This window comes from Capra hircus, chromosome 5 (genome assembly GCF_001704415.2).
Source record: "Capra hircus breed San Clemente chromosome 5, ASM170441v1, whole genome shotgun sequence".
NCBI classification, from domain to species: domain Eukaryota; kingdom Metazoa; phylum Chordata; class Mammalia; order Artiodactyla; family Bovidae; genus Capra; species Capra hircus.
In genome coordinates, this window is record NC_030812.1 from 29,754,992 (window position 1) to 29,780,532 (window position 25,541).

Consider the following 25,541-nt stretch of genomic DNA (forward strand, 5'->3'; position numbering starts at 1 on the left):
CTTCCTGTCCCCAAACTAGGTGAAAATGTCCACCCTGCTACTCACCCTATAGCACCCTAACCAACCACCTAATGCCACCCTTCCAGCAGGAATTTTCTTTGTCTTGAGTCTGTACAAATTGGCTACTAACCCACGAAAAGAACCGTCGGCTTTCCCCGGCCCACTACCTTTGCAGCACCTTCATTATCTCTGCTCCTTGCTCTTTATACGCTCGCTCCCTTCTCAAATGCTCTATGTCTCGAAATTCTTTTCCAACCTGCCCTCAGACTGCCGCTCCCGGAATGTTTAAAGGGGCTGGATCCAGGGACATCCCCTGTGGTCCAGTGGTTATGACTCTGCCTTTCTACTGCAGGGGATGTGGGTTCGATCCCTGGTCAGGAAACTAAGATCCCACATGCTGCAGGGTGTGGCCAAAAATTTAAAAAGAAAAAAAAAGGTTATGTCCATGGGGAGTTTGCTGATGAAGAGCCATGAGCTCCAGAAGATCCAGTGGAAGGGTTTCAGGAGACAGGAACAAAGCAGGGCATGTGAGGATCAGAATGAGAGCCAAAGGGTCATCTCACGTCAGGGGGAGTGACTATAGAATATGGTGGCTGTGTTTATCCAATTACCACAGAGGGACCCTTTTGTCACTGTAACCTTTTATATATTTTGAATTTCATATCCTGTGAATGGAGAAAGTAGTGACAATGTGGAATGGTCATTGCAGACAGAAGAGAGGAGTGAGGCTAAAGACAAGTCAAGATTTTTCAAAGGAGACTGGAGCCCAGTGGAGGCTGAGAATCAGAAAAATCCAGTGGCAAAATTGGGGTTTTTGTGTTTTCTGTTTCTTCTCTTAGCAGAGTGCAGACGCCTGGTTCTAGGATGAAAAAGGAAGACTGTGAGCTTAGTGCAAGGATGGGCTTTGTTGAGGTGGCTGGTCAGGTCATCCGCCACAGGCTCCAGCTTGAGAAATAATAACATATAAGAGCAAACACCTCCACAGCATTTACAACGTGCCAGGCACCGTTCGAAGCGCTCACACATCTTCACCGCAACCTTTTAAGGTAGGGGTTTCCCCCCCACCTCATTTTAAAGAGAGAGTGAGGCTCAGAGAGCTTAAGTGAGGTGCCCAAAGTCAAAGCTTGTCTAAGGAAGACCTGTGATTCAAACCCAGGCAGTCCAGCTCCCGAGTCCACACAAACACAAAGAGGTTGATGCCAGGCAAGCACTGAAAGAGCAAAGTGGAATAAGAGTTAAGGGAGGAGTTAAGGGGCAGGACTGGAGTTTCAGTGCATCCAGAGCGGGAGCTGGGATGATGTGAGCGATGGTCTGAGACTGGAAGACTGGATTTCTGTACGGGCTTTTGTACTCTGGGGCTGGCTGCGATGAGCCAGAAGTGAAAGTCTTGGGAGGGTAAAGATCCACGAACCGGGGAGCGGGTGGTTCGGGGAGTGGGTGGTGGAGAACCACTCACAGGAGCACAGTTGAAGACAGGTCTCTAACGAGTGCGGTGGATGATTCCTGCCGGAGAGTGAGCCTGCAGAAGAGTCTGGGCCGCGGGCAGCTGGGGCGTAAGGCGGCAGAAGCCACCAGGAGATCGGGTTTCTGTCATTGACTCGTGGAAAAGCTAGCAGGACAGCACTGGGGGCCTTCTCTAAGGCAGAAGCACTCCAGGGAGTTCTTTAAGAGCCTCATGTTTAGGTTGGCCTCATATGTTCTTTGTGTGAGATTCTTCAACTTCAGAAAAATCCTTTCCTACCCAACAGTTGGAAAATACATGGCCACCAGGTGGCGCCCAGGCGGCAGCGCCCATCTGAGAGGTTTGCGGGCCTGAAGGGCCACCGTGTGGCGAGAAGAGGAGATGCAGGGCGCCTCCCTTCATCGATGACCGTCCGCAAGGAACCTGGCATCTCTTCGCACCTACTGCGTGCGTTGCGCAAAGTACGGAGAACAGGAATACGTGGACTTGGATGGACATAAACTGTCAGAGTCTGTTTGCCCTGAACCTCCCCCCCACTCCCCCGCCAAGTCCGCCCCCACCTGGGACTCGGGTGGGCGTTTTCCCCACAGCCAGTCCCAAGGCAGGCAGCATTGGCCAAGGACAGAAGGGACTCTGGGCTTCATTTGCCTCTCTCTTCTTGCCCCTTCTGAAGTCAGGACACTCAGCTGGGGCCCTTCCTCCCCACGCCATGCCTCCCCTTTCACTCTATTTCCGCATCCACCCGCACTGTCGTTCACTCAAGGAACATTCACTGGACCCTTAGTAGGTATGAAGCAATGAGCTAGACCAGCGACCCAGGGATGAACACGGCAAGCCCCAGCCTTCAGGACTCAGTTCTGGTGGGTGATGCCAGTGATGCCAGTCACCAGGTGACGGATCATCGGGGGACGTGGAGAGTGCTACGATGGAGGGTGCCCAGACGCTTAGAGGCCCCAGAAGGGGCTAAAACCCAGTCCTGGGGGTTCAGAGAAGGCTTCCTAGATGAGGTAACAAAACTAACGCCTGCAGGGTGGGTGTGATGAATCAGGCAGAATGGATGGGGATGAAAGTTCTAAGCAGAAAAATAAAAATACCAAGGCCTGTCAGTGAAGGATCAAATGGAACATTCTAGTGTAAGTTTAAGTTTACTATGCCTAGAGCACTAAAAGATGAGAGGACAAAGGTAAGCAGGAAGCTCGAATGGATGATGCAAAGTTTGGACTTTATCCTGACAGCAAAAATGAGTCATTGAAAAGTTCAGTGTTCACCATCAGAAGGATTCATCTAGAAATAGTGTGCAGAGTGCATGGGAGAGAACCAAGGCTGGGAACTAGGAGGCCGGTAAGGAGGCTGGAGCAATACTCCAGGCGAGATTCAGCAGGGCCTGAACCTAGGCCACAGGGGTTCGGTTAGAGGGCAGATTAAAAAGATTTCCACAACCTCCTTAAGGTTGCCGGACTTCCGCTGGGGTCACTCAACCTTCATAAAATATTGCCTTTGAGATCCACCCGAGTTGTATGTATCTATGGTTTTTCCTTTTCTTATTTTTTAAATTATGGAAATATGATAACATATTTTTATATTTTATCATATAAAATAATATGATAACATTATTTTACAGGAAATATTACTCTATCTTATCTCCTCATTTGCAGGAGACTTGGAAAATATAGAACAAAGTTACATATAGTTCCACTATATATTACAATTGTTTAAGTAGATAAATTAAGATTTTTAGTTGGAGTATCAAACTCTCAAAAATTAATAAGATGAATATGAAAAATGAAAGTGTTAGTTGCTCAGTTGTGTCAGACTCTTTGCAACCTCATGTAGCCTGCCAGGCTTCTCTGTCCATGGAATTCTCCAGGCAAGAATACTGGAATGGGTTGCCATTTCCTTCTCCAGGGGATGGTCCCAATCCAGGAATTGAATCCAGGTCTCCTGCATTGCAGGAAGATTCTTTACCATCTGAGCCACCAGGGAAGCCCCTATATAATGTATATACAGAGAAGTAGAAGAATATAGTAGACCCAAATGGCTTTTACTTTTCATTGCAGAGTAATATTCCATTGCATGAGTTTACCACTGTTAGTTTGTACAATACATTGCCCTGTTGAAGGGTGTTTGGATTATTTCCAGTTTTTGCTAATTAATAAATAAAGCTTTTCTGAACATTTGTGTATGGAGAGTGGGGAGGGTAATTTGTTTTTGGCCACACCATATGGCTTGTGTGATCTCAATTCCCTGAGCAGGAAATGAACCCATGCCCACTGCAGTGGACGCTCAGCTTCCTAACCACTGGATGACAAGCAAAGTCCCTGTGTACAGATTTTTGTGCGAATACAGATTTTAATTTCTCTAGGATTAATACACAGTAGTGTAATTGCTTTAATATATGTTTTAAAAGCCTCTTGATGAAAGTGAAAGAGGAGAGTGAAAAAGTTGGCTTAAAGCTCAACATTCAGAAAACGAAGATCATGGCATCCGGTCCCATCACTTCATGGGAAATAGATGGGGAAACAGTGGAAACAGTGTCAGACTTTATTTTTTGGGGCTCCAAAATCACTGCAGATGGTGACTGCAGGCATGAAATTAAAAGATGCTTACTCCTTGGAAGAAAAGTTATGACCAACCTAGATAGCATATTCAAAAGCAGAGACATTACTTTGCCGACTAAGGTCCATCTAGTCAAGTCTATGTTTTTTCCAGTAGTCATGTATGGATGTGAGAGTTGGACTGTGAAGAAGGCTGAATGCCAAAGAATTGATGCTTTTGAGCTGTGGTGTTGGAGAAGACTCTTGAAGTCCCTTGGACTGCAAGGAGATCCAGCCAGTCCATTCTGAAGGAGATCAACCCTGGGATTTCTTTGGAAGGAATGATGCTAAAGCTGAAACTCCAGTACTTTGGCCACCTCATGCGAAGAGTTGACTCATTGGAAAAGACTCTGACGCTGGGAGGGATTGGGGGCAGGAGGAGAAGGGGATGACAGAGGATGAGGTGGCTGGATGGCATCACTGACTCGATGGACGTGAATCTGAGTGAACTCCGGGAGTTGGTGATGGACAGGGAGGCCTGGCGTGCCGCGATTCATGGGGTCACAAAGAGTTGGACACGACTGAGCAACTGAACTGAACTGAATGTTATAAGAGACAGTCAGTTATGTTCTAGAGGTTGTACTGTTTTATCTCATCACTGGCAATGACATCTTGGTTGACTCACCCAAGTCTACAGAGCTACAAGTGGACAGTAGGGCCACCCAGATACCTGACAGCCACCCAAGGTGTTTCCACCTCCCCTCTCTACATCTGTTCAGTCACTAAGTCCTCAACATTTCACCTCCTGAATATTTTATCTCATTGTCTATCTTCCTGTCCTTATAATTACTGCTCTTTTTCAAACAATCTTTTCTCTTGCCTGGACCATTTATTTCCAACTTTCTATTATAGAAATTGTCAACAATACAAAAAAGTAGAGAGACTAGAACAATGAATGTGTCTATTGCCCAGCTGTGTGTGTGTGTGTGCACGTGCGTGCACGAGTGTTCAGTTGTGTTAGACTCTTTGGGACCCCATGGACGGTAGTCTGCCAGGCTCCTCTACCTATGGAATTTTCCAGGCGAGAATATTGGAGTGGGTTGCCACTTCCTCCTCCAGAATCTTCCTGACCCAGGGATCAAACCCACATCTCCTGCATCTTCCATATTGGCAGGTGGATTCTTTACCACTGAGCGGTCACGGAAGCCCAGGTACAACCAACATAAACTCATGACCATTCACTTCACCTATGCCCTCCACTCCCTGCTGCCACTCAACTGCATTATTTTGAAGTGAATCTCAGGCAGTATATTAATACATCTATAGATACTTCTGTATGCATCTCTAAAAGATAGCTTTAAAAATCATCACAATTACATGATTAGCATTATGCATTAACAATATTTCTTTAAATCATCAACTATCTAGTCCAGGTTGGTGTAAGGTATCTATTGCTGTGTAACTGAAGTGTTTTAAAGCAACAGTAAACATTTATTGTCACTCGGTTGCTGTGGGTCAGGAATTCAGGGGCAGCTGAGCTAGTTCTGGGTCTGTGTCTCCTGAAATTGCTATCACTTGAAAGTTTGACAGGTCCTGCAGGATCTGCTTTCCAGGTGGCTGGCAAGTCAGAGCTGGCTGTTGACTGGAGACTCAGGTCCTCTCCTGAGAGGGCTTGCCACCTGGCAGCTTGAACCGCCTCAGAACCCGTGCCTGGCTTCCCTCAGAGCTAGTGAACCAGGGAGCCCAGGAGGAAGCTGCAGTGCCTTTCACGACCAAGCTTCATAAATCGCACACACTTCTGTGGTGTTCCTCCCGCCATCTGTGCCAGCCTGCTTCAGTGTATACAGGGTGTGAATGCCAGGCCAGGACTTTTTTAGGGGGAGGCAGGCATCCTGGAGAATGGTTACCACAGGTTGAAGTTGCCCCACGTGTCTCTCATTTACAATTGGTTTGTTTGAAAGTGAAAGAAAGTGAAATCACTCAGTCATGTCCAACTCTTTGCGACCCCATGGACTGCAGCCTACCAGGCTCCTTCGTCCATGGGATTCTCCAGGCAAGAATACTGGAGTGGGTTGCCATTTCCTTCTCCAGGGGATCTTCCCTACTCAGGGATCGAACCCAGGTCTCCCACATTGCAGGCAGGATCTAATTCAGTTTTACATCACCGCTTTTCTTGATAGGGCTCAAACTTTTTCTTTAATTGGAGGATAATGGTAACATTGTGATGGTTTTTGTTATACATCAGTGTGAATCAGCCATAGGTGTACCTGTGACCCCTCCCCCCACCTCTCTCCCCACCCCATCCCTGACTCATAACTCTTAACCTTTAGGTTTCTTTCCCTCCTTTTATTTTGTTCTTGCTTCATCTTTTTGTTGTTTAAAGACACCAGGTTGTTTGTCCTTAGAGTTTTACTAGATTTTGCTGCCCACCTCCCCGTGATGTCATTTACATAGTCCTCTGACGCTTGTCTTTCCTATAAACTGGTATGTAGATCTAGAACCTAATATGCCTGAGATTCAATTCTTTTTTTTGCAATTACACTTTATTGGTCGTGTTGCTTACTTTCATCAGGAGGCGTGTCAGGTTGTCTCTTAATATGATGTTGGTAGCCATTGATTAGCATCACCCGGCTTCATTATTTCATCAGAGGTTTACAAAACAGTCATTCTAATCCTCTGGGGCTTCCCTGGTAGCTCAGTCGGTAAAGAATGTGCCTGCAGTGTAGGAGACCTGGGTTCAGTCGTTTGGTGGAAAAGATCCCCTGGAGAAGGAAATGGCAACCCACTCCAGTACTCTTGCCTGGGAAATCCCACGGACAAAGGAGATTGGTGGGCTACAGTCCATGCGGTCGCAAGAGTTGGACAGGACTTAGAGGCTAAACCACCAATCCTCTAATTTCTTCATCTATTAGCTGGAATACTTTAGAGAGAGAAACTTGAACTTATTTTTTATTACCCTTAAGTACAGTTTATACAGGAAAGAAAGGATAGAGACTGGCGGGCTACAGGCCATGGGACTGCAGAGTCGGACACGACTAAGCACTTAGCACCAGCAGCTAGCACCCACAAAAAGTGACCAATATCTTAAAAATATCATCATGAACTTATGAGTTTAACAATTTTGATTTCAACTCTTTGCTCTTATAATTCTTATTGATGCTCAAATTATCCCATCTTTGGCCAGAAGCCTCTTTAGCCCGAGTCCTTCTGAATGATACTGCAGTAGTCATTTTTAATAGTTCCTTTGCTTTCTGGCATAACATTATGTTCCAGGTTGATTTTGTACATTTCCTGGCCAACCTCTAAGCACCATCTTTCCAAGGAGCTCTGCTTCCTTTTACTGACACGAGAGAGACCACATCTGGGTGTTAGTGTAATAATTACCTTTCAACTAGCCCCTTCCCCATTCTACTCTGTAGCCACCTGAAATGTGAGGATAAAAATCCAACCACTCCCTCCCTCAAAGCTCTTCAGTGCTCTCAGCTGCCCTCAGGACAGGGCCAGATCCTTAGCACCCAAAAGCAGGCCCTAAGTTAGTTCCCTTCCTCCTCCTCATGTCCTGGTCCTCTCAAAATTTACAACCCAGCCATTGCAGCTTCCAGTGCACCCCATGCTGAATCACACTCCTGTGCATTTTCTGATATTAATCTCTTGACCTGAAAAGGCCCATTCCCAGCACTGCCCGTTACCTCTGACTCGATCTTTGAGATCTCACCTCTGCTCACATATCTCCTACACACTTTTTCCTGAATCAGGGCACAGGACTCTCTCTCTCGTCCCATGGCCGTGCATTTCCACATAGGAACTTCATGCCTGCATGTGGCTTCCTGCGCCGCTCCACTGTGACTGAATAGCAGTAAGTGCCTTATCCATCTTTACCCCCAGCATGGAGCCTGTTACCTGGTGCCCAGTGGATGCCCCGTCTGATTCCCTGCCTGGTCAGGAGACTGTCTCCTCTCCCAACAGACATCTTTCCACTTCTGACGTCCACCAAGACCTTCCCCACTCTAGTTCAGCCTGCAGGCCTGTTAGGCCTGGAATGAGTAGCTATGTCACCTCTTAAAAATTTAACTTGTTGACTGGTGGGCAGGTTGGGAGACTAAAAGGGAGCTCACCGCCCTGCTCTGGTTACAAAGATTGGGGGTGGAGGGGGAACTATTCCCTGAAGCCCCTCCCATTTCCTGCTCCACTTCAGCTGGAGCCTCTGGCAGGAGCCAGACTAACAGGAAGCCGCTGAGCAGAGGGCAAGCGAGCCAAAATGGAGCAACTGGAATGCAAGTTTTGGCTTCTAATGGCAAAGATAAACACTATGAAGACAAGGGTTTTTCTATTTCCACTGATTTCTAGCACCAAGAACAGAGCCTGGCCCAGTGGGTGACCATGAGTACCTGCACGAGTGGGTTGTGATGGTTTTTCCATTACATACTGTGCTGTGCTTAGTTGCATCTTGACTCCGGAATGCCATGGACTGCGGTCTGCCACGCTCCTGTCCATGGGGATTCTCCAGGCAAGAATACTGGAGTGGGTTGCCATGCCCTCCTCCAGGGGTGCTTCCCAACCCAGGAATTGACTCCAGGTCTCCCGCATTGCAGGCGGATTCTTCACCACCTGAGCCACCAGGGAAGCCCCCTTTCCATTATGCATCCTCAAACTTTAAAGCTTGGCTGTATACTGGAACCAGCTATACACGCTGCTGCCATGAGCTCCCTGCAATAAAGGCCAGGTGGAAGAGGACTGGAAAAAGGCGTGGGCTGCGTATGGAGCACAGAATATTCCCAACATCTGTGGCAAGCTGGGTCTACAAGAATGGGAGGCCTAAGTGGGGTCTCTTTGTTTCTATTGATACCTAGAGCAGAAACTTAATCCTGTCCCACTCCCAGCCCCAAGAACAGGAAGTCAACAGCACCTCAAACTCAGCTGTAGCACTGAATTCCACACACACACACACACCAGAAAAGGTTAAGGAATTTTATTTTTTACAAATTAAGACTATGTAGATTTCATATATTTCTGAATCAAAAACACCTTTGTCTTCACAGTATGAGTTAGAGAATGCAGCCTGAGCTGAAAACCAAGGAACTAGAAAAGAAAGGGATAACTACAGTGATTACTGTATTAAAAACCTGTTAGGCATTTTCTTTAAAAGTAGTTTTTTATATCATTCTTGGCACTGTTTCTAAAGAAAACTCCTTTAATCCCAAGCAAAAAAGCACAAGAGGTGGAGTTCGGCTTCAGGAGATGTAACTCAGATTCTCAGGCCTAGCAGAGAATCGACAAATTTATGGAGAGTTGCTAGTGGGGGGTTGATAGGAAGGAAATCCCTTCTGGTAAATTGTCAAGTGACAGGCTGGGGACAGCAGCTCAATCAGAGAGCAGCATCCTCTGCAGAAGCAAGCCATTCTTCCAGGTGGCATGCCACTCCAGGAACCACACGGCCTGCCAACACAACTGTCTCAAGGGGTACGGTGATATGGTACACTGCAAACCAGCAGCCACTGGGTCAAACTGTATATACTGGTTGTGAACAAGGAAAGCCAAAAATGGTGTCCTATGGGCAATGAGTTTTCAATGGCTCCAGCCTCCTTAGGCTGAAGCTCTGTGGACAGCCAAAGCCATTCCCAAGGTTGCCTTCCCTTCTGGGCCAGCTGACTGTGGCAGCTCACGGGGAGCAGCTGGTGATCCCCATTAGTACTGCCCCCTACACTTGCAAACAGAAAGTTGCAGGAAATCAGAGGTTTGGTCACCCGGCCCCTGCCTAAAGGCAGCTGCAGATTTCTAGAACCAGTGAACAGACCAAAGCCTAAAAGTGCATCTGTAAAACGGACATTTATCAACTGCCCCAAATCTCTGGCCTGATACTACTTATTAGTGCTCAGGTGGGATAAGACAAAAATGCACCTAAGGACTGTTCCGAATGCTGCCTCCTGAGTCATCACAGCCAGTTCCCCTGGTCTGAACAAAGATGCCCTTAGTGGAGATTTTGCTCTCTCCTGCCTCAAGCAGGTCCTTATCTGGGTTTGTCTGGAGGATTAGTTACAATCACCCTAGAGGCACAACCATGCCCCTTCCTTATCCTTCCTGTCCTGGGATCCTTAATCATAGTCACCTAATAGAGGCCACTCAGTAATCAAGATAGTGATAAAAAAAAAAAAAGACTGAGACAGTTTGGGAATTTTCCATATCTTGCCATACATAATCAGCCTTTCATAAAGACCTGACAAGAATTTCCCTTTGTACTGAAATCCTCCCACCCCCATGGAAGGAGAGCAGGCAGATTCCCTGAGGATCAGATAAGAGATTGGGGAGGGAACACAAACAAATCCATATTCCTTTTGTGATAGCAAGGCAGAAAGGTGTGTTTGCCAGACCAGCGGAGACTTGGGCAGCTCAGAGGAAGCTCAGCATCCACCAGAAGAGGCTTTCCGTTTTCCTTGTAGGGGCTGATAGCTCAGATATGAGCCCAAGTAACAATGGGACCAGCAGTCTTTCCAGTGGAAAACACACTGCCTAGTCCCACAGGAACTGTGTAGAAACCAAACAACGCTGAGGAAGGAAGGGCCGAGGCGTCTTTACCAAACAGTCCGGGTCCACTTGGTGAAGCTCGGCCAGAGAGCGGACTCTTGGAGCTTGCCTCTGCTGCAGACCCTGCTCCTTATCACGGTGGGCTGGCTGCTTGAGCAGAGGAAGAAGCTAGGGGTGGGGGCTGACAGAAAACGGGGGCGGGGAAAAACCCCAGGAATAAGAAGCCAAACTCCAAACTATATTCTGCTAATCAGTTTTTTGGATCAAAAAATTCAAAATAGAGAAAACCACAAAGTACAAAAGCTTTTCTGATGCTTTTCATTATCACAGAACACGCCACCTGTAATGTGTGCAAAGAGGAAATGAGGGGCGGAGGGAGAGGAAGTCAAATTGGGGAAAGCTGGATGGCTGCTTCACTTCTTCTTCTTCTTATCCTAGAAATGGAGGAAAATGACCCAATTAACTTCTGGTGTTGACAGTTAAGCTAAAACTCTTGAGTGAGCCGACAGCTGACTGCCTTTGATTAGGTACAGTAAGAAGGAAGGAGAGAAGCTACTTTGGTGTAGGAGGAGCTAAAGCTTAACCGTCTTCCGCTGGCAGTCCCCCAAACTGCCAGACTTGACAAGGATAAAGACTACACGCTTGCTCCCGCTTCTATCCGATGTGAAGCTAGGTGCACTGCCTGACTACTCCTGGCTACTCACTGCGGTGACAGCTCAGATCCCAACCACCAAAAGCTGCAGACTGGCAGTCTATCCTAAAAGAACTAAACGAGAGGCCAAGACCAACTTTCCATTAGGCCTGAGACGGAAACATAAATCCTGGGCATAAACCAACATTCAAAATAATCCAGTCCAGCCAAACTCTTCACTGCACTGGGAGGCCTGCTTCGTGCTCAGCCCATTCGTGGCAGATGAGACAAATCCTATCCAGTCGCCAGCATCCGCCACTGCTGCCTGTCACTTTCTCCATTTAAGTTCTGTAAAGGAAGGCTTGTGCTTTCAGTTGTTCCCCTACTACTGGAGTGGACAACGTTTGCCCCTCGCTAACCCTACAGAGAATACCTCACTTGGGAAAAAAAAAAATTAGACCAACAAATGTATACAACTGGCCTATTTCTGAAATAAAGATAAAAAAGCTGGCTGTCAATATTATCCAAATCCTCTAGGTTATGTCTTTTTGAGTTAAAGCTATCTTTACAGCCTTTAAATTCTTCATATAAACTAACTGTTTCTTGCTGAAGCTCTTTTCCTTCTGATACTAATCTTGGGGAGACATTTTCTAAAAAAAAAAAAAAAAACAAACCAGAATTGTCTTTACTTGTTCCTTTTTATCCAACAGCTAAAGACTTCTAGTTTAACTCATATTCAGTGGCCTGCCTTACAAGTACCCTGGACCCACACACAGTGTAAGCAAGTTCTCAGGTTTGAAGGACACACAGAGGCTGAGAGCTCAGGAGCCAATCTTTCCTCTTTGGGTGGTGCTAACCTTCTCATTCATAGCCAGGATCATCATGAGCTTTCTGAAGAGAGTTACAAAATCTAAGAAGAGGTCAACGCAGTGCCTGAAAGAGAAGAAACAGGTTATAAACTGCACTTTCCACTTGTTTTTATCCACAAGCCCACAGAGGTACAGGACATAAAAACCTCACCCCAACCCCAGGAGTCAACCTCACCAGCACCCTACCACCAACTAAGTAAACCTCTACTGTCTGAGACCCTCTTTAACTCCATAAAGCCATGGAGCACAGAAAAAAGAACATTTAGACTGTAAAGGCTTAAGTCTGAACCCTGAACAACCTAGTTGAGACTATGAGAGCATTACATTAAAAAAAAAATTATACACATATCTTTTTCTCATTGTTAATGGTTTAAAGACTACAACAGTATAAAGAGTAAAACATGGAAGATTCCTCTCCCTCTCGTCTGCCTAGAGGTAACCACTATTGAAAGCAAGGATAATTAAATACCTATCAATAGTCCAACTTTTAAAAATCTGATGTCTTTCAGGAACTGAGAAAGACAATGCTTTCTGATGCACAGTTCCAAAACCCTGGATATTCCATCATGTATACCCCTGTAGGTTGGCCACGTAAGTCAGCCAGTGCCACCCGGTCCACTCATTCCTACCAATGTGCAGAGAGAGGTGAGTCAGACAAAAGATCATCCCAGAGACTCAGGAAAGAGCCGCTGAAGGGTAGCCTCCTCCTCCATACTTATTAAAGGCCATTTTCACACTCACCAGATATAATCTTTATCTCCATTTTCAGCCTTTTCAATAATGAGTTGAGTATCAAAAAGGACAAAGCCACACATGACCACCAGCCCCATGTACAGGTTTGCCTGGCAAAGGAAGAATGAGGCGTTACCAAGCGGCAGACGTCGCAGAGAAACAGTCATACCTCTCTCTGGACTTTGGTCACTTCAAAGCACATCAAACACTGACCCTACAGACATCAACATTCATGGAACTTGAAGCCCACAATGAAGACCATATTACCTTCCCAAGCACAATTCTGCATTTATTTTTTTTAGGTCACTGAAAGAGCTTCAATCATTTTAACAAGAAGCCACTGCTGGACTGGTTTTAGAAAAATGACTTCTGAGCAAACCATCATCTCTACTGCAATGCCCAGCCCCTGTTCAGTCTGTACTTTGACCTGCAGCAGCAGGTTCCACTCTGGAAGGGTGGGTGGGGAGGCTTCAAGAGCACTGCCCCATGAAGATGAGTTTTGGAGGATTCCTAGCCTATCCTGGTTTTAGGAGATTAAACACGAAAAAGAAACACAAGGTAAATGGGGACCGGAAAGTTATAAGCAAATCTCACCTGGAAAAGCCAAACAGATCCGAAGAAAAGGTTCCCCAAGGAAGACAAGAGCATCAGGCTCATGGCCGACATCAAGATACCTAGAAGGGAAGACAAAAAGCCACCTTGAGAAAAGCTAACACAAACTTCAGCAATCTCATTAAAGCCATTCTTTACTGTCTCCCCAAAAAACAAAGGGTTTCATTCTCAACCCAACAGTTACAAGTTGGAGGGAGGGAAAGGGTCCTAGGGAGAATTTTGGCTAAAGCAAAGATCCTCTTCCTGTTTTCCAGCCCATACATACCTCCTAGAAAGAGGTAGCTACGGCGCCTGGCATAGAGTGCACTCAGGGTGAAGCACGTGAAGATCATTGCTGTGCCCATGAAGGCAGTGGGAAGGATGCTGTTAAAGGAAAAGGGCATTATATCAAGGGCTACAGGTATATAACCTTTGTTTAGAAGGTATCGTCATTAAGGTAGAAAGAGCTAAGACACTATTAACATAGTTACCTGGGGTTGATGGCAATGCACAAGTCCAGAGCAGGGCCCAGGCCAACTCCTAGGAAACAAAAAGCCCCAGAACGTAACATAAACACCAATTCTTGAAGGATTAATCAATAGCATGGGCATGCCTACAGTCCTAGAAAACAAAACATGTGGACTAAGATAATTCAGTCTCCCTCCCTTCCATCCTCAACTGTTTTCCAGAGAACATATACTTGACTAAGTTATTTATGGACAGAGCTGCAAAACCAAGTCCTTGGCTGAAAATCATGGATGACCCAGGAGGAACAGAGATTAGGAGAAATGAAGCAGGCATTTCAAACATTGTCAAGCTAAACTGTAAGGCTGAAAAACTCTGAAGAGCAGTGATGTGAGACTGTAATGTGGGCCAGATCAGGAATCAGAATATAAGGAAAGGATGAAGAGCAAAGTGGTGAAAAGTGGCCAACAACCTGTAGTCATGCAGACTGATTCCCTGTGTAGCAGAAAAGGCCAGACCAGTTCTGCAGGTTGACACTTGCCAGCAGGAGGGAAACCTGTCCCAGCTCCAATACTTCCTCTACTCTGGCCATGTCCCCTCCTCCTGCTCATCCCACCTCTTAACACTTTCAAAAACCAGCTTTTCCTGATCTAAAAATCTAATCTCTAAATCCCTTCCTTTCTACACTTTCTTCAACACTGTACAGATTAGACACACTCAGAACAAGTTGTATTAACTCAAATGTTGCTCTGCGAGTATTTTTACTATGTAGCTTGAACTGTTTTCCTTAGTGATTATTCTAGAAGAGCTGCGCTTGTACTTTTCTTGAGAATCAGCAAAGTGCCCTGTAGGATGAATCTTGACGTACGGCTTTAATGAACTGTCTGCAAGATTCAGAACAGACGCTCCTACGAAAGTTGCCAGCGTTGAGTCCTTAATTAATTAAGTCAGATTCTCGGGCCGCTGTTTAGTCCTATGTCCGCTGTTAACAAGTCATGCTACCTAAGCTCTTAAACTTCATTCATTCAAGCACACAAATGCTTATTTTTGGATACAAAAGTAGAAGTCACAGTCACGAGTCACAAACAGCTTACCCTCTGGATGGGGGAGCAAGATACACTTATATGGAATAAGAAAGTAATACAAGATAGAAAAATACAGTGTGCCAGTTGGGATGCATCAGAATACATACATATTTTGAGCCTTGGTCTAAAGAGATACTAAAATACAGTGTCGCTCCCTCAAAATCAGAGCCATCCCAAACATACCTGTAAGGAAAGCAAATCCAGCCAGAAGTCCCAGTCTTTTTTGCTCAGTTTCATGGCTGTGAGGTGTTGCCATCAGCCAAATCATCAACCCCAAAGAGCCCAAAGCAGAGAGCAGGCCAGCCTGTCAGATCCAGAGTCAATAATTCAATAATTAAATACTTGAAACTATCAAATTTATCTTGCAGGAGACTTTATTGGGTTAAACTATTCACCTGAACATCCTAATATTTGATCCTAACCTGGAGGCAGTGGAAAAGGCAGTGAAGGCAAAGGAGAAAAACCAAAAGCCTGTGGGACAGGGTTAGGACCATGATGGATGCTAGAGGCAGTCCATCCACTATAACTACCCAAGTCAAATTGAGTCTTGCCCAAGAAATAGAAAAGATGAATCAAAATGACAGGTGCTTAAAGAACATTTCAATCTGCGGAATAAGTAGGAATGACTTCTTTTTGATCCCTTTAAAACATACACACACATATACATAGAGAGAGACAAGAACTGAATGACTGTGTACCCCCCAAAACTCATGTTTAAATCCCAATCCCCAATGTAATGGTATTTGGAGGTGGAGTCTTCAGAAAGTGATTAGGTCATAAGTGTGGCGCTTTTGTGAAGGGAGATTAATGATCTTATAAAAGATTCCAGAGAGCTCCTTTGCCCCTTCTACTATGTGGGGACACAGAAGGTGGCTGCTTGCACAGGAAGCCAGCCCTCACCACACAACACATCTGCCAGTGCTTTGATCGTGGAATTCCCAAACTGTGAGAGATGCTTCTTATTTAAGCCACCCAATTTATGGTATTCTGTTATAGCAGCATGGATGAACTGAGACAGAATAAGAACCAAAATGGTAAGAGTTATTTTAGGGTGATGGGATTACAGGGTTTTATATTTCCTTCTTATAACGAATCTGTTTTCTAAATTCTCTATGGAGAACATGCATTAGTTTAAGAAAAAAAAAAATAAAGCAAATGGGAAAAGTAACAGGCAATAGAAACAGAAAAAAATCATTAAAGATGTATGCAGACACCGAAGTTCCTTCCTTCTTTTAAAGGTAGAGTCGATCCTCAGTGTTCACAGTAGTTATGTTCTACACAGTCACTGTGAGCAATGAATCAGTGATACCCAGCAAATGCTCCTGGAGGAAATGAAGGTTTAAGTTCTTTCGAGCACCTTGTCAATGTTTTTATCAACTGGCCTAAATAAAATACAAAACCTTACTTAATGTGTGTTTTCTGGTTAGACACTTGGGTATGTAGTATTGACCCTTTAACACAACTCGTGCTCAGTAGCACTGTAATTCATGCCTGAACGAAGTTTATCTAACACACGGATTTTCTCTAGAAGGCACATCACAGTATTGCATTGAGCAATACCAGACATTTGAGCGTTATGCTTGGGGCCATTTTAAACATCAAAATCACCAATGAAAATGATAAAAATGCCAAAAATGTGGACTAAATAGACCATGAAAAGGACACTTGTTGACACTATGAGAGCTTGAAAGAAGGCAGTGTTGCTTTGCTCAACCTCAGCTGGAACCTGGTGCAGTGGACAACTTGAATTTTTTGCCACTCTGTGTATGGCTGCAAAAGTCCACAAAAGCACCACAAAGGCTGATTTTAGAGTTACAAATGAATCTTGGCAAGTAGGTGAATTCACAAATATGGAATCCACAAATAATGAGGATAACTGCGTCTCACTGAAAAAAGCCAACACGACCAGAAGCCAAAAGGGCCACTGTTGCCTAAAAGGCACAATGTTTTGGTCTAAACTCGAAGGATCAAAGCTCTCTCTTTGAGTGTCCAAAGTAATTTTTCACACAGCTTCTGCCAGGAGATGCCTGAGCATAGGGGTGTCTGAGCATGCCACTCCCCAGCTGTGGCAAACGCCAACACAAGTACATCTCCATATTTACACTAAAAAGGACAACTCTCAAAGCGACCAGTCTTGGTTAGCGAGCCTCAAACTTTCTGGTTATTCCTCAACTGTTCCTTTTATTGATGCCAAACTCAAACTTTCCCTCAACAAAGGAAAATGAGTTGTATCACAGAATAAAATGGACCAAGTCCTTAAAGGTCTCAACCCTGTCTCTCCTGGAAATTAAACATATAATCAGTGTTTTGTATCTAAGTACTCCACAGTCATTCAGGCAAAAAGAGGAAGAATAGATAAAAAGGTTACTGTGCAAAGTCACCCCAGCAGGCACGTCAAGTCTCTACTCAGTGGGTGGGGGCCTCGTACGTCAGCAGCTCAGCATTCAGTGTCAGGGTCAAGACATCCTGTGTTCAGTATCTAGAGAGGGCATAACTGCCAGAAAAAGTAAATGGCTCTGCATGTCCTGATTTATGACTGGTTTTGGCTGGGCTTCCCTGATAGCTCAGTTAGTAAGACAGACCGCTGTTCGATTCCTGGATTGGGAAGATCCGCTGGAGAAGAGATAGGCTACCCACTCCAGTATTCTTGGGCTTCCCTTGTGGTAAAGAATCTACCTGCAATACGGGAGACCTGGGTTGGGAAGATTCCCTGCAGAAGAGAAAGGTTACCCACTCCAGTATTCTGGCCTGGAGAAAGTCACAAAGTGTCGGACATGACTGAACGACTTTCACTTGGCTGGGTGCAGATCCCAAACTACTGAAAAAGACTACGGAGAGACACAGGCTTTTACCACCCTGCTGAGCTATTTTCTTCCTAATGCAATTTATGCCACAGCGACTAGAGGAGAAAACTGCTCTTACCTGAATGAAATGGGTGACCACATGGACATAGGCCCCCGCAGCCGCCACAAACATACAGAGGGCAAAACTGGCATAAACCTTCTTCAGGTGCTGCTGTGTCGAGGGGGTTCTAGGAAAGAAGGTTAATAATGGCCATCACTCCAGGACCAATCTATTCTCTAAGCTAAGGATAATTTTCCTTCTCAGGGAATATATGAAAGTTTTAATACAATAAAGAAAGAACAGAAAATCTTAAATTCTGAGGGAGGCCCCACAGCCCAGAATTAACAATCAGTACCCAAACTATAATAACTGGCTTTCCAGTGACCACACAGCAGCCCTTAAGAGTTTGGATGCTTTTATCAGATCCTCTGAACTCTAGCAAAGTTAATAGGTTAGTTCATACATGCAAAAGTTAATACACCAGGAAAAGGAAAAGAAAAAAAGATATAAAAGGAAACTTAAAAGAAGCACAGTCAAGGTCAAAGCACTTACATGTGGGAAAATTTAAAGAGTGCATCGAAGTTGATCTTCCGATCAAATATATTCATGATGCTAGTGTCTGTGGGACACAGCCTCCGCTCTGTGGAATCAAGCATATAAGAAACGTTATCTGAAAGATACAGGGACACACAAAATAACAAACAACTTTCTTTTAATTTTTTTTAAATTTCTTTACTTTTTATTGAAGGATAATTGCTTTTCAGAATTTGTTGTTTTTCTGTCAAACCTCAACATGAATCAGCCATAGGTATTTGTTATGAAAAACGGCAACATACGAGTTTGGAAAAATGAAAGTTATCTGAAAATCCCACTGCCCTAACACCACCATTTTCATTTTTACATATTTCCTCTTAGAATACATTCGCAATCATATGCAACCAATTTAAAGGGGACAAACTCATCTTCTGCCCAAACTGTTTCATTACCAGCAATCGATTTCCACTTTTTCAGCAGGTAACTTGCCCCTTTAAAAGACATACTGTTTCTTTGAGAAACAAAGAAGGAAACTTTTTTTAAGTTACAATCCCCAAACTGACTTCCTGTGGAATCCTGGGCCATCCTTAAGAGTTCACACCACTGCTACCATTTGTTTCCTGAGGTTCTCTCACAAATGAAAACAACTACAATGGCTGGCTTGCTTCCTGATTTCCCCTTTCCTTTCTCACCTGCATCCCTACTCACCTCAACAGCACTGTCAGTTTTGTTCTTAAGGATGGATACAGTGAGAAGCTGCAGAACCTACGAGAGCCACTCCCCTCACCCCTAAGTCACGGGACTCTGGCCCTCTTGATCGAGATGGTGCAATGATTGCAGGCCGTTGCACAGCCAACCACAGCCTTCCATAACCATGATGAGTACACCCTCTAGAGAACACATTTATAGGATGGCAGAATCCAGCATCTGTAAAGCGTCTTTGTTTAAAGCTTCCATTAAGTGCTCTAATGACATCCCTGGACAGAACTTGCAACAGCACTGAAGCAACCTTCAGAGCCAAGTTTCTCTCACAACAAAGCTAGAGTGCCTCTTGCTTCCAATTTCAAGAGTTAAAGGTGGGGATGGGGAGGGGGGTTAAATCCTCAAATACCCTGGAGGCTGTTAGTCAGAAAGGGGCAACATTCTGTAACCAGACCCCACTGAGTGGAAACTGTGGGAGGGGAGAATGCCCGTTTGCTCTTTGGCATTTCCCAGGGGGTACTGACTATCTCTCTTACAACTGCTGATGGTAAAACCAAAGTCATCAAAGGTTGTTAAGATAGGGAAGAAGGTGTCAAATAAGAATTTCTCCATGATTTAGTGTCTTGTGATTTAAAATCATTAAAAAATTAATTAAATTAAACTAGTTTTCCCCCATTACTATCAACTCTAAAGTTTTTTTAAAAATCTATCAACTCTAAAATTTAAGTGAAATATGTAATTATTAAATTTTCTAGATGCAAAGATAAACAGCAACTGTAGTAGCAACTTTATGGGGAAAATGCAATAAAGTAAACGTAATAAATATGACAAGGTGTATATGACAACTTCAGAACTGTTAAAATCAGAGGGGAAAAGAGTTAGGACTTAGAATCAAGGAAACATATGACAGTTTCCTCTTGGTCTGTTCCAAATAGACAATAACATACAGACAAGTAATGAGTTAAAATTGTTCTTACAAGTTTTGCCAGACACACTAAACACACCAGTTTTCAATCTTAGCCTTAACTACCTGTGCTCAGAAGCGTACAGAAGATACCTACATTCAATGGTTCCTGTGTAAACTCAGCTGAACAAGATTAAATTGCATTCATAACTCAAAAATAGCAGCTCCCATACCAAAAGTATTTTCAGTCCCAGGAACAGTCAGTTCTCAGCCCAGCTTGAAGTGTTCAAAACCATTAACCAAGTAACTCAGTTAACATTCCAGAGGGCCCCCACAGTTAAGTGAAAATCTTTGTTTAAAGATTTGCTTTTAAAAAAGCACAAATAATTCCCTGAAGTCTGGTGGGACTCCATGCTTTTACTGTCAAGGGCCCAGGTTCAGGCCCTGGTCAGGAAACTAGGATCCTGCAGGCCGAGTGGCTCGATCAAAAGAGATAAATAAATAAAATGTAAAGGCACATTAAAATAATTTTTATGTTATGTGTATTTTACCAAAATAAAGGAGAAAAGTATACTGCAAGTATCTAAAAAGGTACTCAATAAAGGACTTCCCCTAACATACATTGAAACCCATTACAGAATGGATACCAGCATTGGTTTGTCTCACTCTGGACCCCAACCCGAACACAGTTCTACACTCCAATCTGAAACAGGAAAGTGGACAGTGCCTCTGAGACTCATGGGAAATCTGCCTGCACTGCATGTTAATGAGAAGTAAATGTTCAAGTGTTAATCATAACTAAATCTCTTTAATTTAGAGACTCATTTTATGCTTTCATCCTTAGAAAGGCAGAATACCAAAACTTGTCAAAATTGGTCATGCATACATTGCTAAAGCTTCACTGGAAGTGTCACTATCTGTGGTTTCCCAGGCTGGCCTCTCTGCCAGAGGCACCCGAAAACATTGCATAGTTCTACCAAGAAAGAAAACCTTAAGTGAACACACTGCTTTGAGTTGGTATTCATGAGGTCTGCTTTGGTTTGAGGAAGGAAGGGCAGCGGGGGCAGGCAGAGGGAGACAGGAGTCAGACAGTGTCATCAATGAACACCTGTGTCTTCTCACATACTGTTAAATCTCCTGTTTTATTCTAAGAATCTTCCTTAACCTGTCCTAAAACATAGTATTATCAACAGCCAAGCCTTAAGTAAATAAATAAATAAACTCTCCTCGATCTTATTCTAATACCTATTAAGTACAATGCAAATGAAACATGCCCAAGTGGCCAAAAGCTATGCAAAACAATCATGCATTTAGGATTCATTAAAAAAAAAAAAAAAATCCTTGCCTTTGAAAAAGAAAAGCTTGCTGACTTTTGAAGCCAGCACAGAAGCTGCCTCAGTGTATACTATTTAACAACATTAAACCAACAAGTCAAAGAAACATTGGTCACACATTTATTTAAACATTCAGTGTGTGAATTATATGGTTCCTCATTCCTGTTGTAGTAAACTCAACCATCTTGAATCCTGTTCCCACACATCCAAAAGGATCTGATTGATACCAAAGAAAAATCTCATGTTAAAAAAAAAGGGGGGGGGGGTGGAGCAGTAATTTTGTTAGCAGTTCTTTCTACTAAATAGCTTGTAGACTCTGTACAACCATGTCCCTGGAACAGTGGTTAACAAGGCCAGCTGCCTCTGGACCCTGGCTACTTCCTTGGCTGTATGATGCAGCAAGTTTCTGGCACTTAACCTCACTGTGCTTCAGTTTCCCCTTTTGTAAAAGAGTAACACTTAATATTCCCTACTTCATAGGAATGAGGACTAAGCGAGAGAATACAAATAAAGTGGTCAGAGCAGTGCTTCATACGTAAGACCAGCTCAATATGTTAACCACTGTTGTTACTAGTGTAATTCATCACTCTCATGTCCTCAGTGCAGGACTTCCCTTAAAAAAAAAAAAAAAATTTTGTTTAGAATCATTTAACGGATGTTCCAAACACACCCTTCATAGGGCTACAGGTGGTGGCTTTCCCTTTTTAAAAGTCTAGTTTTAGAAGACATTTATCTTAGACCTAACTTATATACACTCTGTATTTTACTTAAAAAAAATATTATCCAATAACTAATGCACAGCTAGCTATATTCTGAAGGCTTAACAGTTATACAATGAGAGAGTAAAATTAAATGGGAGGAATGGAGAGTCTAGGAAAATTATAAACTGGAATTGAAAGGAACTTGGTTAAGCTAACTACTGATTAAAAAGGTTTAAATGGCATGTCTCTCTGCTGGTACATTTACACTGTCTCTTCTGTCCCCTAGGACCACAAAGGTGTTTTGAGACAGCCTAATAACCACTAAGTGATCGTCTGATGTGGAAAAGAATTTGATGAAGTAAATGGTTATTTATTAGCTTGATGGTTTCCTTGCCACCCCTAGGAGGCAGGTCAGTTTGGTTTCAGGAAATCCAAGAAATTCTGTCTCAGCTAGGGCTGAGCTTTGACTGTCCTAGATTTGGATTCCAGATGTCCCAGCCCATCCCTTAACTTGGACCAAAATTCCTGGATCAGGTAACACTGCATCTCTAGGAGGCTGCCTCAGAACCTAACAAGTAACTGGAGATGGAATGTCTATTGCCTTCAATAAATTATTTTTTTGCATCAAGCTGACACTACTAAATCTCCCTCGCTATAAGCACAATTGTTTGACAGACACTGAATCGTAAGAAGGTCTCAGTGTCCTAAGTACATAATCATCTTCCACTATAAACCAGCAATCCCTCCCCAGTAAAACCATATTCAGCCCAAGTGAGAGCAGGCATAGATTAGGACAAACGGCACACTCACTCAACCCTCATTCCTAAAGCTCTTTTTTTCCCCAAGTGTTTTGGATTCCAGTTAATTGTGCAGGAACTTTTCTCACATAGTTTGTCGTAATCACTTTAAGAACCTGCATCTGATTCATCTCGCTATCCCCCACACTTAAATCTCCGGAGTAAATCTAGATGCTACTATCTAATGAAGCGTTGCAACCACACATCAGCGTTTCCCAGCTGGCTCAGAGAGGAACTTACCTTAAAGGGTCATTCAAGTGGCTCTAAAAGCCAGTCTACAATTTTTCTCTCCTTGGTTTGAATACTGTTTTTGAAAACAAAAATGTGTATGCGTCGTATAAAAGCTACTCCATGCAATTTAGTTGGTAACTCTAGAGAAGAGCAAGGTAGAGTCAAAGACATTTCTACCAGTTTCTACACCCAAATCAAAGTAGCAAAGAAAAATTTAGCAAGATAACGCATCAAGAGAATATTCAGTGTTTTCCCAGAGGAGACTAATACCCTTGGGTAGTTTATGAAATAAAGTGAAATTCTTCAGGACAGCAACGGTACCTCCTGTAACAATACCACTGACTGCATTTACATAAAAGTTCACAACTTTCAAAGCGTTGTATTATATACATGATATCCTCTTTGATCATCATACACATGAAGAAAGGACAAGAGTGACTAGTACCTCTCTAAAGATTAAAAAGACAGTTCAAAAAAGTAACATAACAGCATCATGAGCACTGGATTTGAAGTTACAAGTCCTACCATATTCTACCACATAATTTGGGGGAAATCACTTTACCTAAGGTCATCTAGGCTTCCTCATCTGTGAGAGAACGATGATTAACACCTTCCCTATCAAGCTCACTGAATCCCAATAAGAAAACCTCTGTGAAATTACTGTAAAGTGTTAAACACTACAGTGGACATTAAACAGACATTAGTGCTGACAAACATCAAAAAGTTAAACAGTAGAGCCAGGACAGGTTAGGGTAAACTCTAGTGCTCTTTATACTATTACACCCGAGAACAGAAAAGCAAGTTTTCCTTAAAGCAGTTTCAGCTGCTGGTCAAGAGAAATTGTAAAACTACTATGACAACAAACACATCCTGATTCCTCTTATACTTTTCTGTATTTTCCAGCATTTCTACAGTAAATATCAACCACACACATATGTCAGGAAAAAACCTGAAATGGCTGACCAAATATCTGGATTAATTTCACCTTTCCTATTCTTTAGGAGAGTGAGACTTCAGTGGATCAACAAGGGGGAAGGGAGAGAAGGAAAGAAAGAGGGTACTAAGCCAGGTTTCCACAACACAATAATGGAAAAGGGAAACACTGAATCTAAGTTACAGACTGCACTTCTCAAGGATTCAACCATTCTGACTCCACTGGAGGAAAATGGCAGAAAATCTAAACGTCAACATACTCTTGAAGCAAGGACAAAAAAAACATTAGACGAGGAAAAAGAAAACACCGAAGAGAATAAGTCAAATAATTACAGAAAGGTGTTTGCAGAAGCCATGAGAATTGTGGTTATGAAACTTTTATCTTTCCTGAACTTAATTCTTAAACTACACATTCAACCAAAAGATAAACTTGAAATAAATAAGTAACTAGACTAGAAAAGCCCATTTGCCGTTAACCTTTAACCTTGAAATTTCTGTCTGTTTCAGGCACAGTCAGCTCTTCTGCATGATTACACATTCACAATTGAACTACTGCTGGAACAGAGTCTCAAGTTCAGAAAGGTTTTTGTTGTTGTTTGGTCAATGGAAGGCTGATGAAGCAGGCAACGCAACCTGGGCAGGCACCGGGCTGCAATTCCTCACTTAATAAATACACAAAAATACCACAGCTCCAGCCAGTGGGTCAAAGAGAAAAAGAAACCCAAAACTGCCCGAGCGACGCCTTTCCTGAGCGAACTCTGAGAAAGACGCCCACAAGGCCCAGGACCAGCAAAGCCAAAGCCACCTCACCTGTCCAAAGGTAACCAATCAGATCAGAGCGGGGCTGCCCAGTGGGGCTGGCAAACCAGGCCTCGCCCTGGTCTCTCCTCACCTCCCGCCTCTGCTGTTGGCTTCCAAGTAACTAAGTTGCCTCGCGTGTCACAGAAGAGTGTGACATCACCCGCCCCGCCGTGACAGGGCAGCCTGTCGGACCAGGTACTCCCAAATCCAAGCCCCCGCCCCTCACCCACAGGCGGCCTAGCCAGAGGCCTCCCAGCAGGCCAGCAATCGGTCGGGAGGGGTTGGGATGACCACAAACCCGTAAGGTTTCGCTTTCATTCTCCTCAGAAGGAAGGGGTGTGTGTGGGGGAGGGCGGGGAAACGCGCCCCGAATTCAAGGGATCGAGGCTAGGCCTAGGCAGTTTACACTTGGGCGGAGCAGAAGGAGGGACGCGGCCCGGGCGGGGCAGGAAGGCCAAGAAAGGGGCCTTCGATAATATTTACGCGCAGAATCCCCGCCTCGACGCCGCGCAAAGACCCAGCAACCTTGCTCCCCGCGTCTCCCCTGATACGGTACAGTTGCGCATGCGCCATTGTAGTTCCCTCGCTTCCCTCTCAGCCTAGCTTTCCGGAGTCCAGCGGCCGAGTAAGGCCCAGTTCCCCCAGCATGCAGTCCGTCCGAAAACGGTGATTACTTCCACTCTTTCTCAGGCAATAACTGCTAACCTTCTTTCCATTTCTCACTCCCAACTTGCGCACTCCTAGCTTCAGACATACCTTCTAACCCGCCTCTCAGGAGCCCACACAGCTCTTCTAACACCGGATGTGCTTCTGACTCTCCCAGGGTCCGCTCCAGACTCTTTACCTTGCGTCCCCGCCCCTCGAGGGAA

General features: G+C 44.2%; 1 protein-coding gene across 2 annotated transcripts; it reads right to left on the bottom strand.

The window, feature by feature from the left end:
• On the bottom strand, positions 8,951–25,541 carry TMBIM6 (transmembrane BAX inhibitor motif containing 6). 2 transcript variants are annotated; one of them, XM_005679983.3, is made up of 10 exons: positions 25,429–25,541; positions 18,288–18,375; positions 17,814–17,922; positions 15,075–15,195; positions 13,833–13,881; positions 13,628–13,725; positions 13,345–13,424; positions 12,760–12,860; positions 12,007–12,082; positions 8,951–10,952 (listed from the first exon to the last, which is right to left on the bottom strand). In XM_005679983.3, the coding sequence occupies exons 2-10, from the start codon at positions 18,341–18,343 to the stop codon at positions 10,932–10,934; spliced, it is 711 nt and encodes a 236-aa protein (XP_005680040.1). In that variant the 5' UTR covers positions 18,344–18,375; positions 25,429–25,541; the 3' UTR covers positions 8,951–10,931. The 2 variants fall into 2 exon arrangements, with proteins under 2 accessions (XP_005680040.1, XP_017903309.1); XM_018047820.1 differs by lacking the exon at positions 25,429–25,541 and adding an exon at positions 24,682–24,790 and having other exon boundaries at positions 10,756–10,952.

What these genes read in the sequence shown, in the direction of transcription:
- TMBIM6 (XM_005679983.3), bottom strand. Translation starts at nt 18,343, where the DNA reads ATGAATATATTTGATCGGAAGATCAACTTCGATGCACTCTTTAAATTT. An exon ending in TGGTCACCCATTTCATTCAG is followed by an intron (nt 15,196 to 17,813) that starts GTAAGAGCAGTT and finishes TGGATCTGACAG; the next exon opens with GCTGGCCTGCTCTCTGCTTT. An exon ending in TGCATTGCCATCAACCCCAG is followed by an intron (nt 13,726 to 13,832) that starts GTAACTATGTTA and finishes TTCCTTTAACAG; the next exon opens with CATCCTTCCCACTGCCTTCA.